Genomic DNA, 24,128 nt, shown 5'->3' with positions numbered 1-24,128 from the left:
GCCTGTCAAGAAAAGAGTGCAGCTTCTCTCCAATACAGGATAACAGAGAATTGCATAAACACCATTTAAAAATGTAAAATAAGACGCTTTTTGAGCACAACTGTTGCCCATCTTTTTTCACCTTTATCACAACAGTTTGGTAAGCAAGCACGCACGTTCTATGAAAGTCCTTGCTAAAAAGTAACTTCTTACTCATCAATAGCAATTACTCATTAGTAGTTACATACATTTAAACCAGCTATTTCCACCCGCCCCCCCCCAAGCTCCATATTTAACAACAAATCACTCTCACATTGAAGGAAACAGGATTCAGTTAGGAAAGGATACTATTGGATTTCATGTCTCTGTGGATGATATTCTTTGCATGTAAATAGCTGTGGAAGAAAAAGTAGAGAGTGCCATTACGAAGGCTGTTGACACAAACTCAGCCTTTCCACTTGCTGATACACACTGTGCTGGTTTATTACATACTCGCCCATTTCACAGACCTCCTGCTTTAGTCCACTTACAGGATGGGTCTGCTTTGGGCAAAGAAAAACATAGCCTTACGCGTTACGGAAAGTGGAAACAACACAGTAAATATATCCCAGGCATCATTAAAATCATAAATCTGGGACCATTATTATGTAACTGTATAATGCCCTGGAAAACTGGGTGCTGTTCTCAGATCCATGAAATCTGTATGTTATGCTAAGGTTTATACTTTTTCCTAACCACTTTACTTTGTGGTCACAATATAAGTTCCCAGTTTTCTGGGTGTCTGACTAGAAACCTGTGTCCTGATCTACAAAATGGATGAGCCCTGACAGCGTCAGCCAATGTCAGCATCTGAGGTGGGACTGTGTCAACTCCGACACCTGGAGAAGCTCCCAAAAGACATCTGTGCGTGAGTCCTGTAGCTGTAGAACAGGCACAGCCATTCCCTCATGTCACAGAAGTACTGTGAGTATAAATTAGTGTTTGCCAAACATTGCAACATTACAGTAAGTAACATGGGGAAGAAAAAAAAATTAATTCTGTGTTTAGAATAGGATCTCATCTAGTGCATTACAGTAAGAAAACATACAAAAGAAGATAACAGCTTTTCTGTATTTTAAGTGACAAGTGGTCTAACATGAACTAAGGCAAGAATCCCTGGGAAAAGCAATACTAAATGAAAGTCAGAACGCACACAACAGCGCTGCATTAAGGCTGCACAAAATCTTTACTTGGTATATACCATTTTGACCTCTTACTATTTTAGCGCCATAACTCCAGATGTTAGGGTTTGGGGAAGAGAAGGGCAACGTCACTCCAAGAACAAAAATAGTCAGCATTGTTTATGCTACTCACTCCATCCCCTGTGCCGTCTGCCGAGCAATATCAATGAGCTGGAACATTTGGAACTTGGTCTCTTGAACATGCAGGTGTTTATACAGACTGCTTCCTTCACACCACTGCGTAACGATGGCCAGATTATCTTTAGTCATGTAGCCCATAAAGAGCAAAATATTAACATGCCGAGTCTTCCTAATAGAAAGTAGCAGAAAGAGGAATCAGTATCTTTATGAAAAAATGTTATCAATTTCTTTTAAAAATGTGTTCCCGGCTGAAGGAACATATTTAAGCTTTTGAATTCAAAGCATAAGTTTCCTGCAAAACTTTTGCTAAGTGGATGCGTGTGCAAAGTTTGTTTTTTAAAAATAATAACAATATGCCACAGTTGCCAATAAAATCAGATGATTTTCTGCTTTTTAGTCCAAGGAAGTTATTTAAAATTAACCTTTAAGAAAAGATGTCATGAAAATTCAACAATTTTGAAATTAGTAACCAACATTCATGCTCTCAAGTGGTATTAGAAGTTGTTATTGGAATAACAGAAATCACCCTGAAATCTGTGAAAAACCCACAACTTTAGATAGAAAACTGAATCCCAACAGGAAACTAAAGTGTCATCACAAACTGTGAAGGAATTAACAGGTGAGAAGATACTTCTTACGTGCTCTAAGTTTTTCAGTTTCAGGATTAACATTACAGATAGTTAACTGGACACTACAAAAACAGTATTTAAAGGCAGAAAACAGTTACGCAGACCCGAGCATTTTTTTTAAACAAAGGCATTATGCTGCAATTTTGAAAGGTACGGTTCAAGTATTCTGTCAATTGATGAGAATTAACGCATAGAATATTAGGCAAGAGGGCTTAAAGGAGGAGTCACAGTCAATTACAGTGCCTTGGAATAACAGAAGTTAGCAACAAACTACCAACTCACCTTAGTACAGCCACTTCATTTCTAAAAGCCTGGAACTGCTCTGGGGTTGGATCTACAACCTTTAGTATCTTCACTGCTACATCCCCTGAAAATACATTTACCATAAAAGTTACTAAAAACACAGTTGTCTTTTTTTTCCAAAATCACATTAATATACAGGATACTTAAAATTCCTAATTTGTGCACAGTTCACCTCTGCTAATTCGTACATAGGTCAAGATTTTTCTGCAGACATAAACTTTCATAGTGCCAAGCAATTAATTTACACCTGAATGTCAGGCTAATGAAAAAAGTCATTAATTGTTCACATGCTTCCTTTCTATTTTTTGACAGCTATGGCTGGCTAGAACTATACATATGCTTTTTGGAAGACAGGAAGCTACTAAAAATCTCAAATCGTTGTTGAAAAGGTATGTTGGTGTAGCTGCATTCTCAGCACATTATTTCAAGCACAGTCACATCAGAGTCCCTCTGCTTCCAAACAGTATCCAAAATTTCATCACTTTCCCTTTTCCATCCAGCTTTAGCATACATATATATATACATACAATTTTTTACTTCTATATACTTAAGTTTATATATTTTAGTTTGAGAGAAATTATATATATACATGTATATCCACACACGTCCTTTTTTAATAGAAACGATTTAAAAAACAAACTTTCTAGATTTAAATACTGCTAAATTTCAGGAATGGGAGGGATAAATCTTCTGTCCAGGAATGGCAGATTCTGTTCTTTAAGCTGATACATTATATAATTTTACTTAAAAGCTTTATTTGAATTGCATTCAGTCTCAGTGCTTGCTTTAAATTTCAGTATCTGTTAAAGGGTAATACAGCGAGGAATGTACGATGAGATCCAGTGCTATCTGTTTAGAGACTGCTTCCAGAGAATGAAGTTGTAAAAACCTTTATAGCGTACATCCAGATAACAATAGAATTGAACTGATTCAACAAAAGTTCAATAGTAGAATGAAGTCGACCGTTCTAACAAAAGTAAAATCACTAACAGTAAGAGCCACTGATTCCTCAGCGAAAGACGTAAGCATCGCATTCGTTTTAACTACAGAGGGACAGCATTTTAGATTTTAAGAGAGGGGTGATACTGTCACAGAAGTTAACCTTCAGTTTAGGAAAACTGAAACTTCAATCTTAGTCCACGTGCAGTAAAAAGATTTGAGAGGTGCTCTACTCCAACACAGGCTTATCCCGTAGTTTAAAGGCTGCTGCCGCTTAGCATTACAGAATCGTTGCCTAACATTAAAAAAATCCCTAGTGACAGATTTCTCTGCTACCACAATCACTAATGATTTTCTCCTTAATATGGTCTCTTTTCCAAGATACATCTGAAATATACGTTAGCATGTCTCTAGAATATAATGATTAATTTAATACATTAGGAATACTAATCGCTCAATTAAAAAAAAACAACCTGTTGCCAACAAAGTACAAGAAGGATATGCAAACTGGAACTTTAAATTCTCAGAGTACCCTGAGTAAACTGCAGTATCTTCCATTCCAGTTACCAGTTGCTTTATTTGCTGTATAATTTGAAGTCACACAGATGCACAAATATCGAACACATCATTATACATTTGTATCTTCTTCCTTTAACATCAGTAAACACAATATACTTCCTATTTCACCTTCTAGCATCTTCATAAAGAGAACCATCTTGCATTTGCAGTATACGTAGTGTTGTGTAACTTACAGATCTCTCTGCTTACAGACCAGACCAGAACATAACTGGTAGAAAGACTACGCTTTCACGCGACTACCAAAATCACAGGCTTGGGAGCAGCCAGTTCCTCCTGCAACTCCTGTTTCCACAATGCGAGACCAACAGATGGGCTACCAATACTTGAAGCACGTTGCTAAGAGCTCTGCCAAGACAGAGCAAGGATGCAGCATCCATTGATCACAGGCCAAATGTCTTCACATAATTTTTTTTCAATATAGTCTCCACTATGATCCTCGCTCCACAGATGAAAAGATGTTTTTAACCTTACACTGTTCTTACTGAATCAGGTGCCACCCTTTTTTTAGGCTTGATGGCATTTCCCAAGCAGTTTTCTCTACAGAAACAAATACACAATAGCACTTGTTTTGTTTAGCAGCAAACTGAAGACAAATCAGCTTCCACCACCCCCCAACCACCAAAACCCTAGAACTGATTACCAGGGTCAAAGGGGAAATGTGAGTGTTTATGATAGGTAGTCTTCCAACCAATTTAAACTGCCTTGGTTCTCTTTCCGCCTTTTAAATTTAGAAGCATGCTACAGGACACTACAGGATCCAAATGGGGTCTGTAACAGAAGTGGTGCAAATACGAAAATTAGTACTTAACCATCAGAACAATCTGGAAAAATACGGAAGTGCAAGACAGCTGTTCAATGAGACACGCACTCCTCAGAGCAAGACTGTCCTTGACACTTCATTGTTATTTGGGAAGACTAAACCAGGGAAGCTTATCGGAAATCTAATACAGTTTGCATACAGTTGTACACAGTCTTCCACAGGTGCTCTCCAAAGGTTCATTGCAAACAACCCTTCATAGCTGGGCACGCTAGGAGACCCAATGCCTCTAGCAATCTAGATTTTAAGTTTGCAACAATCTGCCCACTTCAATTCATTTCATTTATCTTCACCAAGACATTTTTACTGCTGCATTTGTACTATTAGAATAGGTTACTACCAAAAAGTCTGTAGTTTCACCACTTTGTGCACTGTGAACTCCAAGTTTCTTCAATCCTAAACAGAAAAGACTTGCAAGAAATATAAAACCTTGAAAGCTTTTAAGACCACACTGCAAATGATGTGATGGTTACCAAAAAAAAAAAAAAATTTTTAGTAATTTTAATTTTTACTTTCTTGAGAAATCAGGAGAACTATAAACAGTTACCACAAATAGATACTGAATCTTATCAATATCGAGCTAGGTGACGTCTACACAGCCATCTTGTGCACACAACTGAGGGTTCTTTGTAAATACGTAGCTCAATGCAATTCCTGTTTAACACAGGAAGAACCAAAGTTCTTGACACACAAAGAGTATTTATTAACAGGTAATTCAAGTATATGAACAAGAAATTCACATTTATTACCTTGTTTAGTGAAATCTTACTTAACCTATTTTTTCTTTTGATTTCTGTGTTCCATTTCACTTATATAATAAAAATCAGTTTAGCTGTTCATGACTTGTTACTTTTAGCATAAGAACAGGCCTTCCATTGATGTTGACAATATTTGGGCTTTAAAGACATGCAAGTATTTATTCTTTAAAAATAGAGGGTGGAAAATAAGTTTCCAGATTATTTTTCTGTCAGCTTATTTTATGACAATAACACTATTTAAATTAGAGCCTGGAGGGGTTCGCGTATGTTTCTTTTTAAATCACAAGCCCTGAATTTGGAAACTAATTCTGTAGCTCTGCAGTGTGTCTCTTTTCAAAGTATTCCAGCTACCTTTATATCATAAACTCTCATATCAATCTTTTTTTCCTTAGAAAGACTCCACAGTAAAAGCAATTTATACTTATTTCCTTTGCTTGCCACCTTGAATATAAGTATGCTAATTAAACCACAAAAGAAGGTAAATATAATTTAACATCAGGCTGTGAAATTTCCCAGCTAATTCTGCTAATGAAAAGGGAAATCTTTTCATAAAGCAAGCTGTTTTAGAACATGGTAACAAAGAAAACAATGTTGGCTCCAATATAATGAAAACACAGATGGCAGTTTGAGATTCCAATTTTGATGTCTGTTCTTTGCCTTAATTTCCCCACTGCCAATATTAGGAAATTAATATTTCTCACCTAGTACCTTTGGTGGTAAATAAGCACACGGCACCTTTATAAATGATTTTACCTTGTTCCTGGATTGTTGTCCTACAGTATCAACATTTTGAGAAGACGGTAACACTTGTCAAGCACTTACCATGCCATTTGCCTTTGTAAACTGTTCCAAAAGAACCCGACCCTATTCTGGTAGAAAGCATGACTTCACTTGCTTCTATTTCCCAGTAATAACTGGAATCTCTCTGTCCACGAGGCCTCTGGAACAAAAATTGACATGGCTTTACTCGAAGTATTTAATCAAAACTATTATACGTGCGCACCAAGAATTAAACAACTTCCTTCATACAAGTTTAAGATGCACTGAAACCTCGAGGGTTTTGTTCTACAGTTTGGACTTTTGTTTTTCTCCTCAATTTGTGAGGGGTGCAGGGTTTTTTTTTACACCCCCTACCCCCCCCTCCTCCCTTCCCCCCCCCCCCCCCCCCCCCCCCCCCCCCCAAAAAAAAAGGGACAAAAGGACAAAATACTTTCTTGGATGGCTTTAACTGCTTAAGAAGCTATCACTAAGTTCTGCACTATAAACAAAAACCCTGATCTTAGATTTTAAGAGGAACAAATATTTTATAATCAACTATTTAAAGACATCTGAAATTCTTAAGAAACTTAATGACTTTTCCAAAATTATAATACTACAATTCAGGAATTCATTTACATATTTAAAAGGAATAAAGCAAAAGGATGAGAGCAGAATTCTCAAACATCTAAGTGATTAACAACTGTGAGTCCCATTAAGCAACTGTACTTTCATTTTCAAAATCTTATAAGCCTTCAAAAAAATCTGAGATATTATTAATTATTATTCTAACTTTTCTTTCTCTGCTGCTTGTAGTGGAAAATAATTTCACAATACTGTCTGAAATGAATTTTCAGCCCAGAACACTTTGGTTTGGGTACTTATCACACAAGGCAACAGTGCTATCTTTCCCAAGTTAGTCAAAATTATATCGCTATTATAGACACAGAGTGCAGAGCAATGCAAGATTACCATCAGCTTCTGTTGCCTTTTACGCACAGAAATTTATCCCAACAAATGACTACTCCCAGCCTAGTTGGGAAAAAAAAAAATAAAAATTACCATACTTACAATTTTGTTTTTCTCTTGTGTATTGGATCCAGGGGCTCTCTCTCTTTGGGCTGGGACTGGGGTTTTGGGCTGAGACCAGCCGGTGGGGCTCATATTGTTAGGACTTCCAGACAGAGCAGAGGGTGAAGCTAAAATATAAAAAACAAACACAGAAAAATGTATCAACCAGAAAATAAACACAAAATAATATAATATATGTTATTTCATTTTTTGGAAACCATACCTGATTCACTATGGCTTCGAATTGCATCCTAAAACAGAGGAGATGGATAACAAAGTTAAAAAATATGTAAGAACATATGAAGGAACAAGCAGGAATAGCGTTGAAGTAGTTCCTGACAGTTTTGGTCAAGTGTGATACAGTATTGACCAACACCCTCCAAAAGATGACAGCTTGGATATTTTCTAATTACAAGAATCCTATGTGCTAAAAAACATGCAATTTGTGAATTCTGACAAAACATTAAAAATATTCACAGCATATTAAAAGGTATTGCTAAAAAAAAAAAAAAAAAAGGAAAAAAAGGAAAAGAGACACAGAACAAGAAGAAACACCAGAAATACTGTCTGCATTCCCACCACTGGATTTTTGTACATGCTTGTATTTCAGATCTGAACATAGCTCCTGTGATAGTCCTGTATCTCCAAGGGACAAGTTCTCAAAAAGGTTCTGGGTTACAAGTAGCAAAACTCTTAAAAGCCCCTAAAATATTCCAAATCAATGTACATTTTGAAATGTCTCTACTGTAGTATTTCAACTCAAAAAAGGCTACGTCTTTTGCCCTAATGCAAAAACATCTAATTTTCAAAACATTTTTTCACAGATTAAAGTTTGATATTTGAAAAGCATGATCTTACACAGCTCACTAGTTGGTACAGTGCAACAACTCTCACCTCATGCCACAGGCACTTGACAACACAATTCTACAGCCATGCACAAGATAAACTAAGCTCTGACAAACATAACTTTACAACTTTTCTCACCTGCTATGTATTATCCCAAAGTACATACAGGAAAGGTAAAATATCCAGGTACTGTATAAGTACAAAGCAAGAACATGCACTACAGAAATGTTAAATACCGTCAAAGTTAATAGAAGTCAATTCAAACTTTCTAACTAATTAGTAGAATAATAAATGTAAGATTTCATAGGAGGACAGAACAAGCCTACATTCCACCATACAGTTTTCAAATTAACTCAGATTATCCTTAGTAAAGATTCATTTATGAAATACATCATTTTAGCTAGGTAGTTGCATTCTCCCAGGCTTGATTCTATACAGCATGCTTGCAGAGTACCTCTACTCTTTGCCTGAGTGAATTAAAATCTGCATAAACTACCAAGAAGAACTCTTCCAAGTTACTACTTTTGTCCTTTTTAAGAACCTGAATTTATAACAAGTGATGGGTTTTGTACATCAGCCTGAGAATGTAACTGCTTTCAAGTAAGCTGGCAAAAGATAACTAAATAATTTAAAATTGTTCTCATAGTTACGCATACATAATTCTTATTTAAGAAAAAAGTATTTTTGAACTTCAATCCTGATGTATTTTCTTTTTTGCTTATTAATCCTACAGCAAATGAACCAAAACCAGTGTTCTTTAGAGTTGTTCTCACAAGACAAATAACACCATACCCAATGCTGTAGTCTGTCACCTTTGCTTTGATGTGAAATAAAAATAGTACATCTTGTTCTTAATTTAAGGGCTTTGTACAGTTATATTCAACAAAATATTTTCCAGAGGAAAAAAGCCACACAATAGATGTGTTTGAGAAGGTTTTGCTTTAAAAACTGTGTGACCAAATGCATCTCTAATCCAAGCCTTTTGAAATTCACACCAAATTTCATAGTACGGATTCATCCAGCTAAACTAAAAATGAAGCTCTTCAATTTCCCTCTTCCAATTAGCATCCTCAATATTTAAGTATCAACATGCTATAAAGATTGTCATCAAATCAACTCCAGATTAAACACATCATTTGTACACTGCCATGGCTTACAAGTTATAGCAATCCTGTTAATCACAAGTAAACAAAAGGCACCAAGAAAATACCTACTCTTCCCCTCAAACAAAATCGTCTGCACCAGGAACTGGGAGAAGCATTCAGGCTGTTATTCTAGGCCAACACGGTAAGAGATAAAAGAAAAGAACAGAGGAAGTATAAAATAAAAAATTTTAAAAATTAAGTGTTAGGGTAAACGAAAGGAAAAGTAACCTAATTTGTTTGATATATGATAATTAAGTGCAGTAAAACTTTTAAGTAAGTATTTCTGTTCACTAAAGGTTCACTAGTGTCCATCCTTTGGTAAACCACTTTATTAAGGTGGTCATTCTCATGTCATACTAGAAGGTTTCTACTCTCTTTTTTTTTGGTGTGGGTTTGTGTGTTTTTTAAAAAGCCTTTTGGAAAAATAGCTATTGCCTTTAAGACACGACAGCTATTTTTAGTCAGTACCTATGATATCATGAAGATCCAGAATAGAAAGCATTTCTGTCTTTACTGCTATGCATAAAGGATAAAAAAAGCAGTGTCTCCTTAAAGGCTCATCACACTACAGAGTTCGATAATTCCTATTCTCTTTCTTGAGTGCTTCGTTATTTTTCATTGCCTAAAAGATGGTCAGCAAGGCTCTCAAAGTAGTAAAAAGGGCTGTAAGCCTAAGAATACTAAAAAGACAGGGAGGGTACCTTCCCCATAAAACCCAGCTGACCCAAGGCTTCTAACCAAAAAGGCTTCCTGGGGCTGCAGAGCACTTTTCTTCAGTTCCACCAAAGGTCCAGAGGGCATCTCTGGCTCATTTCAGAGTCTTCGCATTTCATAGAAGCCTGTAAACTACCAGCTGAAGACGCAAGTAAACTCGGCGGTCAAAGGCTTCTGTTTGGCCTAAAGAGTTTTTAAACTATTCCAGAGCAGAAAAACAACAAATGGCACTCTCTGAAGTCCTGCAGTTCAGCACTTTCTTTCTGCAAGCGTTTCCTGCACGCCACTCCCTTATTTTGTTAAGGTTATCACAAAAAAAAAAAACACACAAAAAACCCACTTTAGGCCTGACTTCAAATAGTTGTCTCTCACTACTGCCAGTCTAAGGTAGGAAAAAAGAAAAAGGTGCTTGAAAGCAAGTAACAGCAAAATATTCTCAGATACAGATGGCTTTAGCACATAAGCCCAGAATCACTGTTGATTCTGTACAGGTGTAACACAAAACATTGCCAGTAAGCTTTGACTTGAGTATTTCAACTCCAAGAACTACATCCAGACTTACAGTACCTGTAGTCTGATTTAAAATAAACACCAGCCCCCGCAACAAATCCAGATTTTTAAGTTTGAAATAACATTTTCAGACACACCTAGTAAGTATTTCCTCAGCAAAACTGAGCTTATTTTCGTTGCAGATCTGAGAAACTCGATTGTTAAGCTCCCCCACAACTTTAAGACACCAAAAATCTCCCTAGAACTTCAGCAAAGTTGATAAAAGATGGAAAGAATTAACTATTAACTTCCTATGCAAATGTGGCACCTCGATTCTTCATCACTCAGCCAATTAAGGCAAACAGTAAGTAAATGACAGGAAGCAAAGAAGAAAAAACAACCAGTGACTATTAGATAGCCAGCCACAATTTTAGTTTAATTTTATGCTGTTCCCTCCCTACCAGTATTACCTCAATTATCCGGCTGTCTACAGGCATTGTAGTGCTGACCATATGGACATTTGGTGTGGATGTAGATCGCTGTCTTTGGGAAAGGGAGCCCTCAGAGGAAGGATTTGATGTGTTGAAGGTGAAGGCATGAGGTGTAGAATACCTATGCTGGGAACTGAGAAGGAAAAAGAAAGAAAGGGAAAGCTGTGGTTATTTTTTCCCCTCTAGTAGTTGAAAAATACTGTTCAATGTAACCTGTTCAAAAGCAATACAGACAGAATTCCAAACAGAAAAAGTTGGGACTTAGACGCTAACTAAACTATTTGATCAGCTGAATAATTTCCAGTTTAACAGGAAATAAATTAAAAAACTCAAAGTAGGATCTTGCCAGTTCACACACTCATCTACTGCGTTTAACATAAGTCCGTTTCTGCTGTTATAAAATTTGCCACAGTTCACCTCAATCCCCAACAAATCACATTTCACATACGATAAAACATTGGCTCTACTGGATTAATTCAGGTCCGTGAAATTAAAAAACTAAAAAACAAACCACTCGCTTCAAGCCTGCTAAATGCATAGCTTAAGAGCTACTTTTACTGCTAAGTCCTGAATTTGAAAAGGTCTGCAAGACTGTTCAATGGTTCGCACAGAACAGCCAGCAAGGAAGTCATGAAACCCAATACCAGTTAAAAGGAGGCCAACACTAAAACCCAGTTCAACGAAGAGTTATAAATCACAGCTAAGGTCACTCAAAACCTATTCATCCCAAATCACACACAAGCATCTTAACTGAAATCAGCCAGCCTCTGAAAAAAGCTTAGAAAACTATCAAGTTAATGAGTCATTGTTCATCAGCACTGGAAACAGAATAAAATGGCAAAGAGAACATAAGATCAATTCCTGATGCAGTTCCCACTAAAATAAAGAAATAAATACATAGAACCATTTGTGAGTCAGCTATGTGCTCTGTGCCTCATTCCTCAACAGGCCAAGAGTTTTCAAAGGGCTGTAGAAAACCCAAAAGATGGCCTGCCCCTCTTCAGCCTCTAGAATTTCAAGGAAAAGAACACAGTCACAAATTAGGATCAGAAGACAGGCCCCTTTGAAAGGAAAGCAACTTTTATTCGAGCATTTAAAACTACAGGAACATTCTCTTTAGGTCTCAGAATTTTCTTTAAGAGGAGCGTGTTTTCAGTTTCCACTGTTCTCTCTTTAACTCTTATCTGTCATCGTAACATTAAAACGTTATTTTAATTTATGTATGCGAGTAATGCAAAACGAGTCACAAACCCTTACACGTATACTACCTGACCAGATAAAATAAAATTGATTCACAAAGATACCAAAGGGAGCCTTGAATTTTCTTAGGCAGGAAAACAAAGGTCTCCAGAAAACCTTTAATACTGTCCCTTGAAATCTTAACACTAAAAATGAAAAATATAAAATCCCAAATCAATGTTTTGCTTGAATCTAAGAACAAGAAAGGACACTACAAATTAGCTAGGATGAAGTGGTGTTGCCTTCTTGCACATTTATCCCAACCTTCTACAAGATTGTTCTATTTTTGAGGAGTTTGGGGTGTTTTGGTTTTTTTGTTTTTAAACAACTGTATTTCCCAAAACAGAAATGACAGGAAATACTAGCTTACCTAACAGGTATCCGGGAGACAGACTCCCGCATCCGTCTCATTGTCAAGGGAGGTAGTGCAGGGACACCACTGTCACTGATATTTGAATTTGGGAACAATCTGAAATATCAACAAAAACAATTACAATTTCAACTGCTACACTACCTCCTGTACAATGCTCTTTAAAGCTGAAAATTTAAAGGGCTGTTTCTTTCCAGCATAACTAACTTAATGAACACATTCCTATCTTTACATAATATTTTTCCTCTGTGTATGGTATGACTAAACACTATGTCTTCAGACTCCCAAAGAAAATTTCCATGTGTTCTTCCTAAACTTAAGATACAAATCTTTTTAGATCAGACTTCAGAGTTTCCTGAAAGGGTATTCAACACCCAATTTTTTAAGTTCTATAAAACCCAGGTAGCACCAAGTGGCTACAGCGTACGCTCTAATGACTAGTCAATATAAAAAAAATACATAACTATATGACCAAGTTTAGTTATAAAAAAATGCAATCACTAAGTAAGACACATAAAATCAACTATAACTTTTAACACTTTTGCATAAAAGGACTTATTATAACATAACGATTTGCAACTTTTTCTAATCAATATTAGGAAAGTATTACCCTCCATCAGTTTTCTCACCATTCCATGCATTTTCAAAAGGGTGTCACAAGTTGTGGTAGTTCTGAACCCTCACGCTTCCAACAGCTAAAAAACAACTGAATCATGACCTTTTTTCTTCTAGCAGAAGTGTTATGCGAGAAGAAATACTATTACTCTGTTGAAACAGAGGGCATTCTACCAACTGCCTGGTCACTCAACATCTTTGTTTGCTTGTCCCAGAACATTAAAATTTACAGCAAGAACAAAATGCATTTAATGTAAACGGCCTTCTTCACCTGGGAACAGACAATCATTGCTGGCTGTTTTATGAAATCAATACACAAGTTCTGTATATTGACTGCACTTCCCAACAATCCAAATATATGATAAAAGATTTAAAAATAAAAATGATGCTTGTCTGTCACAGAGAATTACTCTTGCTTTTAAAAAGGAACAGTCCTTACAAGAGTTGCCTGATATTGCTCCAGTCGACACACATGGTTGGAACTTTCGTGCTGCAGTGTTCGTGGAATTTATAACCACATGTCTGACACCGAAACCCATTTAGCAGGAACTTCTGGCAGATGTCACAGAAAGCAAGCTTTAGAAATGTCTTCCGAGCCTAGAAAACACATTAAATGATTAATCCAAGCTATTAGCTTCTCTTCATTAGCTGTGATTAACATCTTCAGGGTTCGACATACATAAATACCATGTTAAAATGTTATCAGTGCCCCCAAACTGCTACTGAACTTAAAACCACACTTGAGTATTCCTGCACATATTTACAGTTTGGCTGGAACCTGGAAAGCTTACAAACATTTAGGGCTTTGTTTACCTGATTATTTAAAAAAAAAAAAAAAAAAAAAAGAAAGAAAAAAAGAAAAAAAGAAACAAGAAGAGAAGTGTTCAGTGAAACTCAAAACCACTATTTTGTGCCCAGTAAGGTGACAGAGTTGGGCGGGTCAAGAATTGGGGTTTCTGTTTGTTTTTAGTACCACCAAAACTGAACGAAGATCAGATCGCAAGAACTACCTCTTATTTACTTATTATATTTACTTATTAGTAAATAAAATAGTTTAAGGAAATTATACTGTTTTAAATGACATCTAACATTTTTTTAAAGCTTCTGAAATATGAAAAAAGATTAAAACGAACTAAAGGCTTTCTTCCTGCGGAGCATACATTGAGGAAGGCTCGAAGTTTAAGCTTCTTCCAGATCTGGAGAAAAATATTAGTTTCTGGTGACCAACTGCAGGCAAATTTTATTTGTAGTTTTCTAAAAATGTAAAGTAGAAGTAAAGCTACTTTTGGGTTTTGTATATCAATCCTAACCTTTCTAATGGACGTAAACGACAATCCTTTAGTTTTGCCACATGGCACAATATAGTTCCGGGACAAAACAACAAAAAGGCTAGAATATAAAAATAGAGTTCCTTCACAGGGAGAACAAAATAATGCAAGGTAAAACTGTTAAGAGTTAGGCATTACCTCTTTATAAAACAAAACACACACACACAAAAAAAACCCACAAAAAAACCCTAACCACAAACAACTCTATTTCCTCTATATTGAGCAAATAAGCCATTTCTGAGTAGGAACTACAAATCTAAAGTCTTTCAAGCCCCCAAAAAACGCTCTGTCAAATTACAAGGCAGCATTAGCTCACAAAATAATGTCACGACCTTGCAGAATTAACAGCACCCCTGTACATTCAGTACAATCACCAACAGTCCAATAAAGCTGCCGAACTTATCCAGCTTTTTTTGACTGATGAGGCACAGACTGAAAATGCAAGTTATCTCCCAGTTCTGGACTTTAAAGACGTGATATCTTAATCTGACAGTTACAAAAATAAATGTTTATATAAAATAAAAATGTCTATCATTAGAATTTTGAAGAATATACATAATGTGAGCTCTTAAAGTCTCTGACACCTAGGAATCACTAAACATAAATAGAATTCTGACATTTCATTGCAAATTGATATTTAGCCAATCTTATTTGTGGGGAGCAGGGGTGAAGGAATCATCACTTCTGAAATACCCTCTCTGTTTAGAAAGCCAAAAGGTACCACCAAAGGCCTAAAACATTCTTTGGTTGAATACTTGGCTTAACTGATAAATTTACATCAAAATACAGATGAGGAAAAGCTTACAAAATTGTGTGTAGTAAGTGGAACATGATCAAGAAAGTCCACTTGCAGTTCCTCTCCAATCAAGGAGGCAGCATCTGTATTCCAATCCAAACGCACTTTTTTTCTGAAAGAGAAAATGGGGACAATAAAATTACTTAGGAGATCAGAAGTCCGGTCTAATCAGTGATCTACGTTTTGTGAGTTTTCTTGAGTAAACTGAAAACAAATACAAAAAAAGCGTGGCTACCGTCTTATAGTGAGCTATATTTCAGTGTCTTTCACTTAAAAAATAAGAAGTAACTTTGAAGCCATAGCGATTCACCTCTTTTTCTGTTTATTTTTTAACGTATAAGTCATTTATATGTATAGATTATTTGAAATAAGAGACCTAGAAGCTGTAATGGAGTCACAGAAATAACCTTATAAACAAAACATAAGAAATTATGAATGGCAGACTTAGTGACATGAAAGCCATATTATGTGCTTCAACACAAAAGTTACTGGTGACCCCAGAATGGCCTCAGTTACATAGAGATGCAAACCCACAAATGACTGCCTCGAGATCGAGGCCTAAGAGAGCATTAAGCCCAAGTCTTACGAGGTGTGAAGTTAAATGTATTAACTCCATGAGATACCTTCACTCCCTCAGCTTGTAAAAGAATCATTTGGTATTTAATAGCAGCATCCCCGGTCCTACAAAAAATAAGGAATATCTGAAGTGAGATTTAAATCCAAACATTGAAAATCTTTTAAGAGGAATCTAGAGCCTTAAAACCGAGCACACAGAGGAGATGTTCATTTAAGTTGGCTAAGAATCACTAGCACAGAAGTTTACCAACTAGAAATGCACCTCAAATATGAAGGCTTCTCACATCATTTCACCTAGAGTATGGCAAAACCCTCTGTAAGATGCTACAGGCACTTGCAGGTACCCCTCAATTATGAGCATTTTTAATATATAGCTTTAAAACAAAACTAAAATTTTTAGTACCCAGGAAGCTGAAGGAGCTGACCTAGAGGAGAGTAAAGAAATCAGCACGGAAGCGTTCACAACTAAATTGCACTTTTACAAGAAACTAGCGAGAGAGGAAGAAAACATTATTGCCGCTATTCTAAAAATAAGACTTTTACATTCTCTAGTTGAAAGCTTCACGTACAACATTCTAGACTCTTACCCTTTTGGTTCAGTAAGAAGTCGAAAAACTGCACAGCATTCTGGCTGCAGACCTCTTACTTTAAGTGCCTTCATAAGACAGTCATGTAAAGTCATCCCATTTCGCACATTTACCTGTGGCCAATGGAAAAAAAAATTTAGTCAGTGATTGCAGAGTTTGTTTAAGCCTCTTGGGGGGGGGAAGGATTTTTTTCTCTTTTTCTGTAGAAGTTCCAGTAAAACTGCACAGCTGTTCACTCTTGAATTTAGTAAATAGGTAAACAAAAATTACTTCTATGTTGTAAGAACAGACTGCCATGTCTTCCGATTTAACTCATCACATGGTCAGTCAACCTGTCAGGCACACATGTTTTCTGCCATATACCGAACTAGTGTGTACTTAGACAAATGAAGTTTTGAAGCCATTTGATCACTTTTCAATTTCTTACAATTACCAAGTTTCTGTGAAACAGGATTTTATAAAGCACTCATACAAGTAGGCAGCTTGTAAAAGTCACAGAAATGTGGGCAAATGGAGTGTAGAAAAAGGCTTAATTTAGATTTCAGGGAACTTTGCCTAACGCTATTATTAGTAGACTTAGCTCCAAGAAATCTAATAGAAGTGTTACCTCAAGAAGTTTCACTTCAGCTTTAACTACCATACCTCAATGTGGGCATCCAAGTGAAGAAAATGGTGACAGAAATGACTACACGTTTTAATTCACAGAGGCATCATTGTTTAGGTCAGACAACTACTGTCTTTTAATGTTAAGTATGTAAGGAAAGCATCTTGTTCACGTATACTGGAAACATACAGCACTGAGGTAGAGAAATACAGGTTCTCAAAATACAGATACACTTCTTTCAAAATACGTCCTCTAGAATTAACGAAGTGGTGACAACAGTTAATCACCTTTTGTGAAGCTTGGCATTTCTTTTGCCTGATACACGTCCTAGTGTTAGCAATGGGAACAGTACGACATTTCTTACGTAAAGGTAATCTAGACTTACCACCGTGCGCTGCTTGTTGGGCAAGAAAACACGAATAGTATTACTAGTTTTCGAAGTATCTGATATTTTGCCATCATCAGATGCTCGGCGTTGATAACCAAACTGCTGGACGATAGTAGGTGAAATACAGTTTGGGCCATCAAAGACAGAATCCTTGAGTCCAAAACCGTTACTGATAGTCTTCCAAGCTCCCTGAATGTGCTCCATTGATGCGGTCTAAGAAACAAAAATTGATGAGGGGAGTCAGGGAAAATTACAACATCCTTCACTAAAAGTGTTACTCTCTCTTCCTTACACAACAGACCTCACCAGCCTCTTTTGAAAGCATCTGAAAATTGCACTGCCTTCTCTTGTGACGTGATCAACCTACACATACATGGTACAGTTCACCCACATCTGCAAAATTAGCTTGAGTCCTGAAAGCATTTGACTTTCTGCACATAAAAAGATCATCAGTAACATATACAGAATTCCTCTTGCTGTGCCTCTGGTGTGACAGGCGCAGTTTAGCATCATGTTAATTTAGATAATCAGTGCCTGAGGGGCCTTCAGAAAGGTGGCTAGATGCTAGCTGCAGGGCAAATCAACAGTCCTGCAAGTATTAGCACAGGCTGTACTATTAAGAAAAAGAGGCACAAGAGGACACTCCAGAGGGCCGTGCTGCCATCCAGCGTGACCTGGACAGGCTGGAGAGCTGGGCAGAGAAGAACCTAATGAGGTTCAACAAAAGCAAGGGTAAGGTCCTGCACCTGGGAAGGAAGAATGCTAAGCACCAGTATGGGTTAGGGGCGGACATGCTGGGAAGCAGCTCTGAGGAGAAGGACCTGGGGGTCCTAGTAGACAGCAAATTATCCATGAGCCAGCAGTGTGCCCTTGTCGCCAAGAAGGCCAATGGCATCCTGGGCTGCATAGGGAAGACTGTGGCCAGTAGGTCGAGGGAGGTCATTCTCCCCCTCTACTCTGCACTGGTGAGGCCACAACTGGAGTATTGTGTCCAGTTTTGGGCTCCCCAGTTCAAGAGGGACAGGGAACTACTGGAGCGAGTCCAGCGAAGGGCAACCAAGATGATTATGGGACTGGAGCATCTCCCTTACGAGGAAAGGCTGAAAGAGCTGGGACTCTTTAGCCTGGAGAAGAGAAGGTTGAGGGGGGACCTGATTAATGTTTACAAGTATCTAAAGGGTGGGTTTAAGGAGGACGGAGCCAGGCTCTTTTCAATGGTTCCCAGTGACAGGACAAGGGGCAATGGGCACAAGCTAGAACATAGGAAGTTCCGTTCAAATACACGGAAAAACTTCCTTACAGTGAGGGTGACAGAGCACTGGAACAGGCTGCCCAGGGAGGGTGTGGAGTCCCCTTCTCTGGAGATTTTCAAGACCCACCTGGATGCAGCCCTGAGGGATGTGCTTTAGGTAATCCTGCTCTAGCAGGGGAGTTGGACTAGATGATCTCTAGAGGTCCCTTCCAACTCTGAAGATTCCGTGATTCCGTGAATTATAATAAAATGCATTAATTGAAGAAATTATATTTTTATCAGTGATTTGGTGGGTTTGGTTTGGGGTTTCTTTTTTTGGGGGTGAGGGGCTTTGGTTGTTGGGTCTGTTTGTGTTTTGTTTGTTTTGTGTTTTTTTTTCAAGTGTCACAATTTTAATACTATTAGTATACAACAAAATGCATAATATTTTAATAGTATCACAATTTACATAGTATGAAATGGCAAAAAACAAATTCTAAAGCCCCACACACACTATGCTCAGTTACACTTCAGCACAAACCTCCCCCAGTGCAGGGACGCAAACAACCCCCTGCATACTTCCAAAGCATCACACAGTACTATTTTTGCACACTCGGGGACAAAGACGTGTCAGTGTATTTTTTCCCCAGCTACCACAACTCCAGCGCAGCTTGAAATCCAAGTTATATTCCAAATGCATCTTACTCAAAACTAAGGAAAAACAAAGTCTGAAATGGTTTTGGACAGTGAAATGTACTCCTTGATAAATTTCCAAGTAGCCAGATTCATTACCAAGCTTTCAAAAATAAAAAATAAAACAGGAACAGTGAAAATAGACACAGTAGTTTATTTCCCCCATAAAACTGCATCCTTCTATAAACATCTGAGAAATTGGTGTTCAGAACTACATAGTGCAAGTGCGATTCTTTTGCCATGCTCGTAGATTATTTCCAAAATATTGCTCAGTGGTTGTGCGCACCATCTATATTCCCAATCACCTCCACGAAAGGGAAAGAAAGTTGTACTAAAGCTGCAAAGTCAAAAAGCAAGTCAGTTGGGAAATGACAAAATAACGGTCTTCCAAGCAATCCTAATTCCATCCCCTTGTGGTACCACAAAAGACTTCCATTGAAAGACCTACATTGTTCCCCTGAAACTGCTAACAACTTAATTCAGTAGATAATACCAATCACTTTTTTACTGAACACCTATCGCCTCTGTTAAAGTCTCATTTCATGCATGGTCCTGTGCCTCCTTTGTTGCAAATTATTTGAACCCTCCAATTCACTTCCTTATGCTCTTTAGTGTAGCACCCATTAAAAGAGAGAGTGGGAGAGAAAGCACGCCCTCCCCTTATCCCAAACACTCACATGCTTATGTCAGAGAAAAGATGGTATTTGTTACAGTTGAAGAACTGAAGTAGTAGAATTCATGGAAAAAACATCTCCGCTAGTGTTAAGTGTCCATTTTGGGATGCCCAGCAGGATAAACTTTGAATTTCAGAGTGTTTCACTCACAACACAACTCCGAAAAGCCTTAGCTAGATTCGGGAGCACTCAGCATTGCTACAGCCCTAAACCCAGACTGACCAGTATCTAGAAAGGAAATGTGTAACAGCAAACTTAAGGAAGAGGTTTGGTTTCTATGAAGCACTTACTATCACATGCAAACTCTACAGCAGAAGAGCTCTAGGCCTCTCACACACACTACAAAGGGACTATTTTGGTCAGTTTGTGAGCATTTCTTTCACTGATAACATACACAGTGACAACACAGACATCCTCTTCTTCCCTCCTGACATTCCTTCTCATTCCTGCATCATTGTCACCAGTTGTGCAGGTCCAGTTGTTCAAAGGTTCAAAATATTTAAACGTAAATAACATTTAAAACTCAATACTCAATCAAAATCTAGTAAGGCTTAGATACTTGGAATGATTTTCTTTTTTAAATCTATGGCACATAAATGCCAACAGTCTTACATTTGATGTAAAAAGGGAACAAGGAATGGGAAGACACAGAGACATTCTGAAAGGAGGAGGCAGGAGGGAAGATGAAATTGAGGAATGCAGCCGAGTTCAGCATGCACAAACAACTACAAGTACAGCAATCTCTCAATTCACACGCATTGCCCTACTGTCAGGAACCAGAAAGGTGAAAAAGAAGTGTCGTACAGTTGTAGCAACCGCAGTATGCATACGGACAGCTAAAAGAGTAACTCCTTAGATGGGAACAATAAAAACGGAGTGGAGATAAACTGCTAGATGAGAGGGGTAAGATGAAACCCAGACAGCTTGTCCTTCCCTCCTCTTAACTTCCCCACTATGGGGAACCCCACTTCATGTCACCCTTCTAGGTATTTCATGAGACAAACAAGAAGAGGCGCTCAATTGGGTTTCTCCGCTGAGTGAGTTGAGATAAGGAATAGCAGGGCAACCATCACAACCTCCTTGTTGTCACTGCTGACTTAAGTTCACAACACCCTAACGTTACAGCCTTTATATTTAGTATTTTGACATGCTGCCAACATTTCCTGAAAAATTCAAGAGAAAACAGGAAATGAATGAAAATTCAAACTTGCACCTTGACAAAAGTGAAGTTTCATACCAAAAAAGGTACTCCCCTGCTCAAACGGTGCTCTCTTGTCCAAATATGAAAAGCCTACTGCATACTGCAGGAGAGCCTACTAGAGAAGAGCACAGAAACACATTCTGAAGTTGTTGTACACACAGTCAGAAAAACATATAGACAGCAACTGCTACCAGCCGTAACGAAAGTACTTGCTTCCTCACCTCAGCAGGCAAATTTAAGACGTGCCATCCTCGGCTCTCCTTCCTGCCTAAACTGAAGGCTACGGGTGCTACTGACACACTTCGAGAAGGAGCCACCATTGACAGGAGAAGGTGAGAACTTAGCTCAGATCTGGCCTGAAGTGGACAAAAACCTGCAAGTGGCCTGAAGGTGGAGGGATAGAGGAGAAGAAAAGTTGAGTTTAAAAGATATTCATGGTCTCATGGGGAGAGACAGGGAATCCATGATGAAAAGTTGCTAAACCTGCTCTTGGCATCCATGGTTGGGCATGCAGTTGGTAAGGTGGAGCTTCCTGAAGAAACAGGAGTAATCAATTATCCTGCTGCTGACTTTCGCAACTATTCAGAGGCAACCCTCAGGTGGGATGACAGGGGGCTCCAGGTCCTCAGAAATAGCTCCTCACTCAGGCCAAGAAGAATCTAGTCAAGAATACTTCAATTCTGATACTGCATGGGCCGCCACTGGACACGTTCACTTCCCAAACCTACTCACTGCTCTTATTCCAAATTATTACAATTATGGAAGAACAGAGACAGTATAAAAGCTGCTTCTTAAGGAGTAATTTACGAATGAATTACACTTTTCCCCTGCCCTCTAGTGTAAAGAAAGCTAGCTTAAAAATTTATATGAATATATACAAAAACATCCACTTTGAACTCAAACAGCTCACTGCATAGATACAAGGCAAGAGAATTAGCATGGCAACTACACGACCAGCTTTGAACTGACAAAAAAAACCCCAAACAATCATACAACATAATATTGCACATACACACATGATTTCTAGCTTGTACACTGAACACAGAACCAAGCACAACAGCAGAAGACAACAGACAGACTATTTCACGGGAAACAGGTTAGTGTGTCCACCTTCGGGCCACCTTCTGTTCTAAAGAGAAATTAAATTTAAAATAAAGGAGGAAAGATTTTACAGTGATGCCTTCATAAATACATAATTCTTAGTTTGTCTATTCCAGAAAATCTAGTTTTTCTCCTTTAAATTAGTTACACGCATGTTTCTGAAACATAATTACCAGATATTAGATTTGTGTTTATGCCATGCTGAAATGATCCATTGCCAGATGAATGTTTTCATACATCTTTCTAAAGTTTTTAAAATTTTTCTTCCTGCAACTCTTCACTTTCATGAAAATGACTTTGAACAGCCTGTCTACAACCGAAGAACTGCAACAGCAGCATTCAAAGAGTATTTTAAGATATTAAAGCATGAATATATCAGTCCCCTTGTAGGTCCGGTACTGCTAGGAAACCGATACTGATTTGTTTCATATTAAACACTCAATATGGGCAGAAAAAAAAAATCTCATGCTATTCCTCCACCTCCCACAGGTATACTGCACATTGTGACCAAGATGGCACTTTTCATTAGTACTCTTTGCATAGATCACAGATAATTAGTCATTTTGAACAAGCATTAAAACCGAATGCACAGAACAGCTACACCACGCGTCCATCTGACAGTAGCAAATTCCTAGAGATCATTCACTTGTATCCACTCAGATCACACACTCTTACCATTCATTCATATCCAAAAGATACTTTAAATTAAATTTCCATAACTAGCAAAAAGCATTTAGTCTGAACTGTTAAAAATTTCAGTCTGTCTCCCTAAGGAATGCTGGAATTGGTAATGAAGAAGCCTGGAATTTCACAGGATACAAAGCTAAAGCTAAACTCCTCTCAGTACAGAGTTTAGGTGCCTTGCCCTTTCCTTTATTTCTGAAACAAACACCAAAAGCTTCCAAAGAGAATGTAAATACAGTTCCACCTCTCAACACACACACTGCCATTTTTATCCACACAAACAATTAATAGTCACAGTCACATTTAATGAAATACATACACAAAGACAAAACACTGCAGAACAAAACCCAGAATCCATTTCAAAAGGACCACTGTTGTTAGACAATATAAGTTTTAAAAGTTGCTTATAAGAAAAATTTTCATCTCTGACACAAAAAGATCAGTAATACATTTAACTGTTCCCCTCACATAATTCTCTATTGATTGACTGCATGAGTGACCAGTTGTCTGGGGAACAAAAAGAAACCCACGCCAAACAAGTATCTACTGTGATATATTGCAGTAGTTTTTAAAAGTAGTTTTTCATAGCAGTAGAAGATAAATATGAACCCATTTCTATATTAATAAATAAAGCTGTGATCCATGTAAACATAAATGCAGGGCATGAGTTAGGATCAGTCTAACAACCAGATCTCTCAAACATCCACAAAGTTGGTGTTTTTCCCTCAAATGTCCTTCATTTTGAGACTGACGTCAAAAAGCAAGCTCCCCCCTAACAGAACTGCAAAAAAAAAAAACCAAACCAAACACTAAAAATTAACATGAGGAAATGTAACTGTTCAGCAAAAAAAAGCACAAAACACACACACACAAACCAAACCCAAAACCCAATGAATACTGAAAGATTACAATACAATTTCTGCCTCAGTTCTGAACTTGGAAGTATCTCTTCTCATCTTTGTCTCCACTTTTCTGAACCATTCATTTCTTAGACACTACTTCAGCCATTACACTGCTAATGTAACTTTGAAGTATTTAAGGAAAAAAATAACATTGGTTTTCCAACAACTGGGCTCTACAGTAAGGAGGGCGCAAGTAACTCTCAGTCTGACACACTTTCAGCTTGATTAATCCGTTGTGAGATTAACGCCTTTCTGTATTTAA

At 37.7% G+C, this 24,128-nt stretch overlaps 1 protein-coding gene across 6 annotated transcripts in view; it reads right to left on the bottom strand.

Annotated features, from left to right (window-relative positions):
- The window catches only part of RAF1 (Raf-1 proto-oncogene, serine/threonine kinase), an 80,558-nt gene that overhangs the window by 7,600 nt on the left and 48,830 nt on the right, over window positions 1-24,128 (bottom strand). For 3 of the 6 annotated variants that reach the window (XM_063348387.1, XM_063348386.1, XM_063348384.1), the window contains 13 exons: window positions 17,378-17,593; window positions 16,389-16,501; window positions 15,235-15,337; window positions 13,541-13,698; window positions 12,487-12,585; window positions 10,857-11,010; window positions 9,253-9,312; window positions 7,416-7,443; window positions 7,193-7,320; window positions 6,188-6,305; window positions 2,252-2,336; window positions 1,333-1,509; window positions 328-374 (listed from right to left, as the gene is read on the bottom strand). In XM_063348387.1, coding sequence (XP_063204457.1) covers window positions 328-374; window positions 1,333-1,509; window positions 2,252-2,336; window positions 6,188-6,305; window positions 7,193-7,320; window positions 7,416-7,443; window positions 9,253-9,312; window positions 10,857-11,010; window positions 12,487-12,585; window positions 13,541-13,698; window positions 15,235-15,337; window positions 16,389-16,501; window positions 17,378-17,584 — 1,477 coding nt within the window. In that variant the 5' untranslated portion in view covers window positions 17,585-17,593. The remainder of the gene's footprint in view (window positions 1-327; window positions 375-1,332; window positions 1,510-2,251; window positions 2,337-6,187; window positions 6,306-7,192; window positions 7,321-7,415; window positions 7,444-9,252; window positions 9,313-10,856; window positions 11,011-12,486; window positions 12,586-13,540; window positions 13,699-15,234; window positions 15,338-16,388; window positions 16,502-17,377; window positions 17,594-24,128) is intronic. The other 3 variants (XM_063348388.1, XM_063348389.1, XM_063348390.1) reach the window with 3 other exon arrangements.

The sequence above is a fragment of the Chroicocephalus ridibundus genome, chromosome 10, assembly GCF_963924245.1.
Source record: "Chroicocephalus ridibundus chromosome 10, bChrRid1.1, whole genome shotgun sequence".
Lineage (NCBI taxonomy): Eukaryota > Metazoa > Chordata > Aves > Charadriiformes > Laridae > Chroicocephalus > Chroicocephalus ridibundus.
The sequence above is the reverse complement of the archived record's forward strand: the minus strand, read 5'-3'. Positions and strand labels throughout refer to the sequence as shown.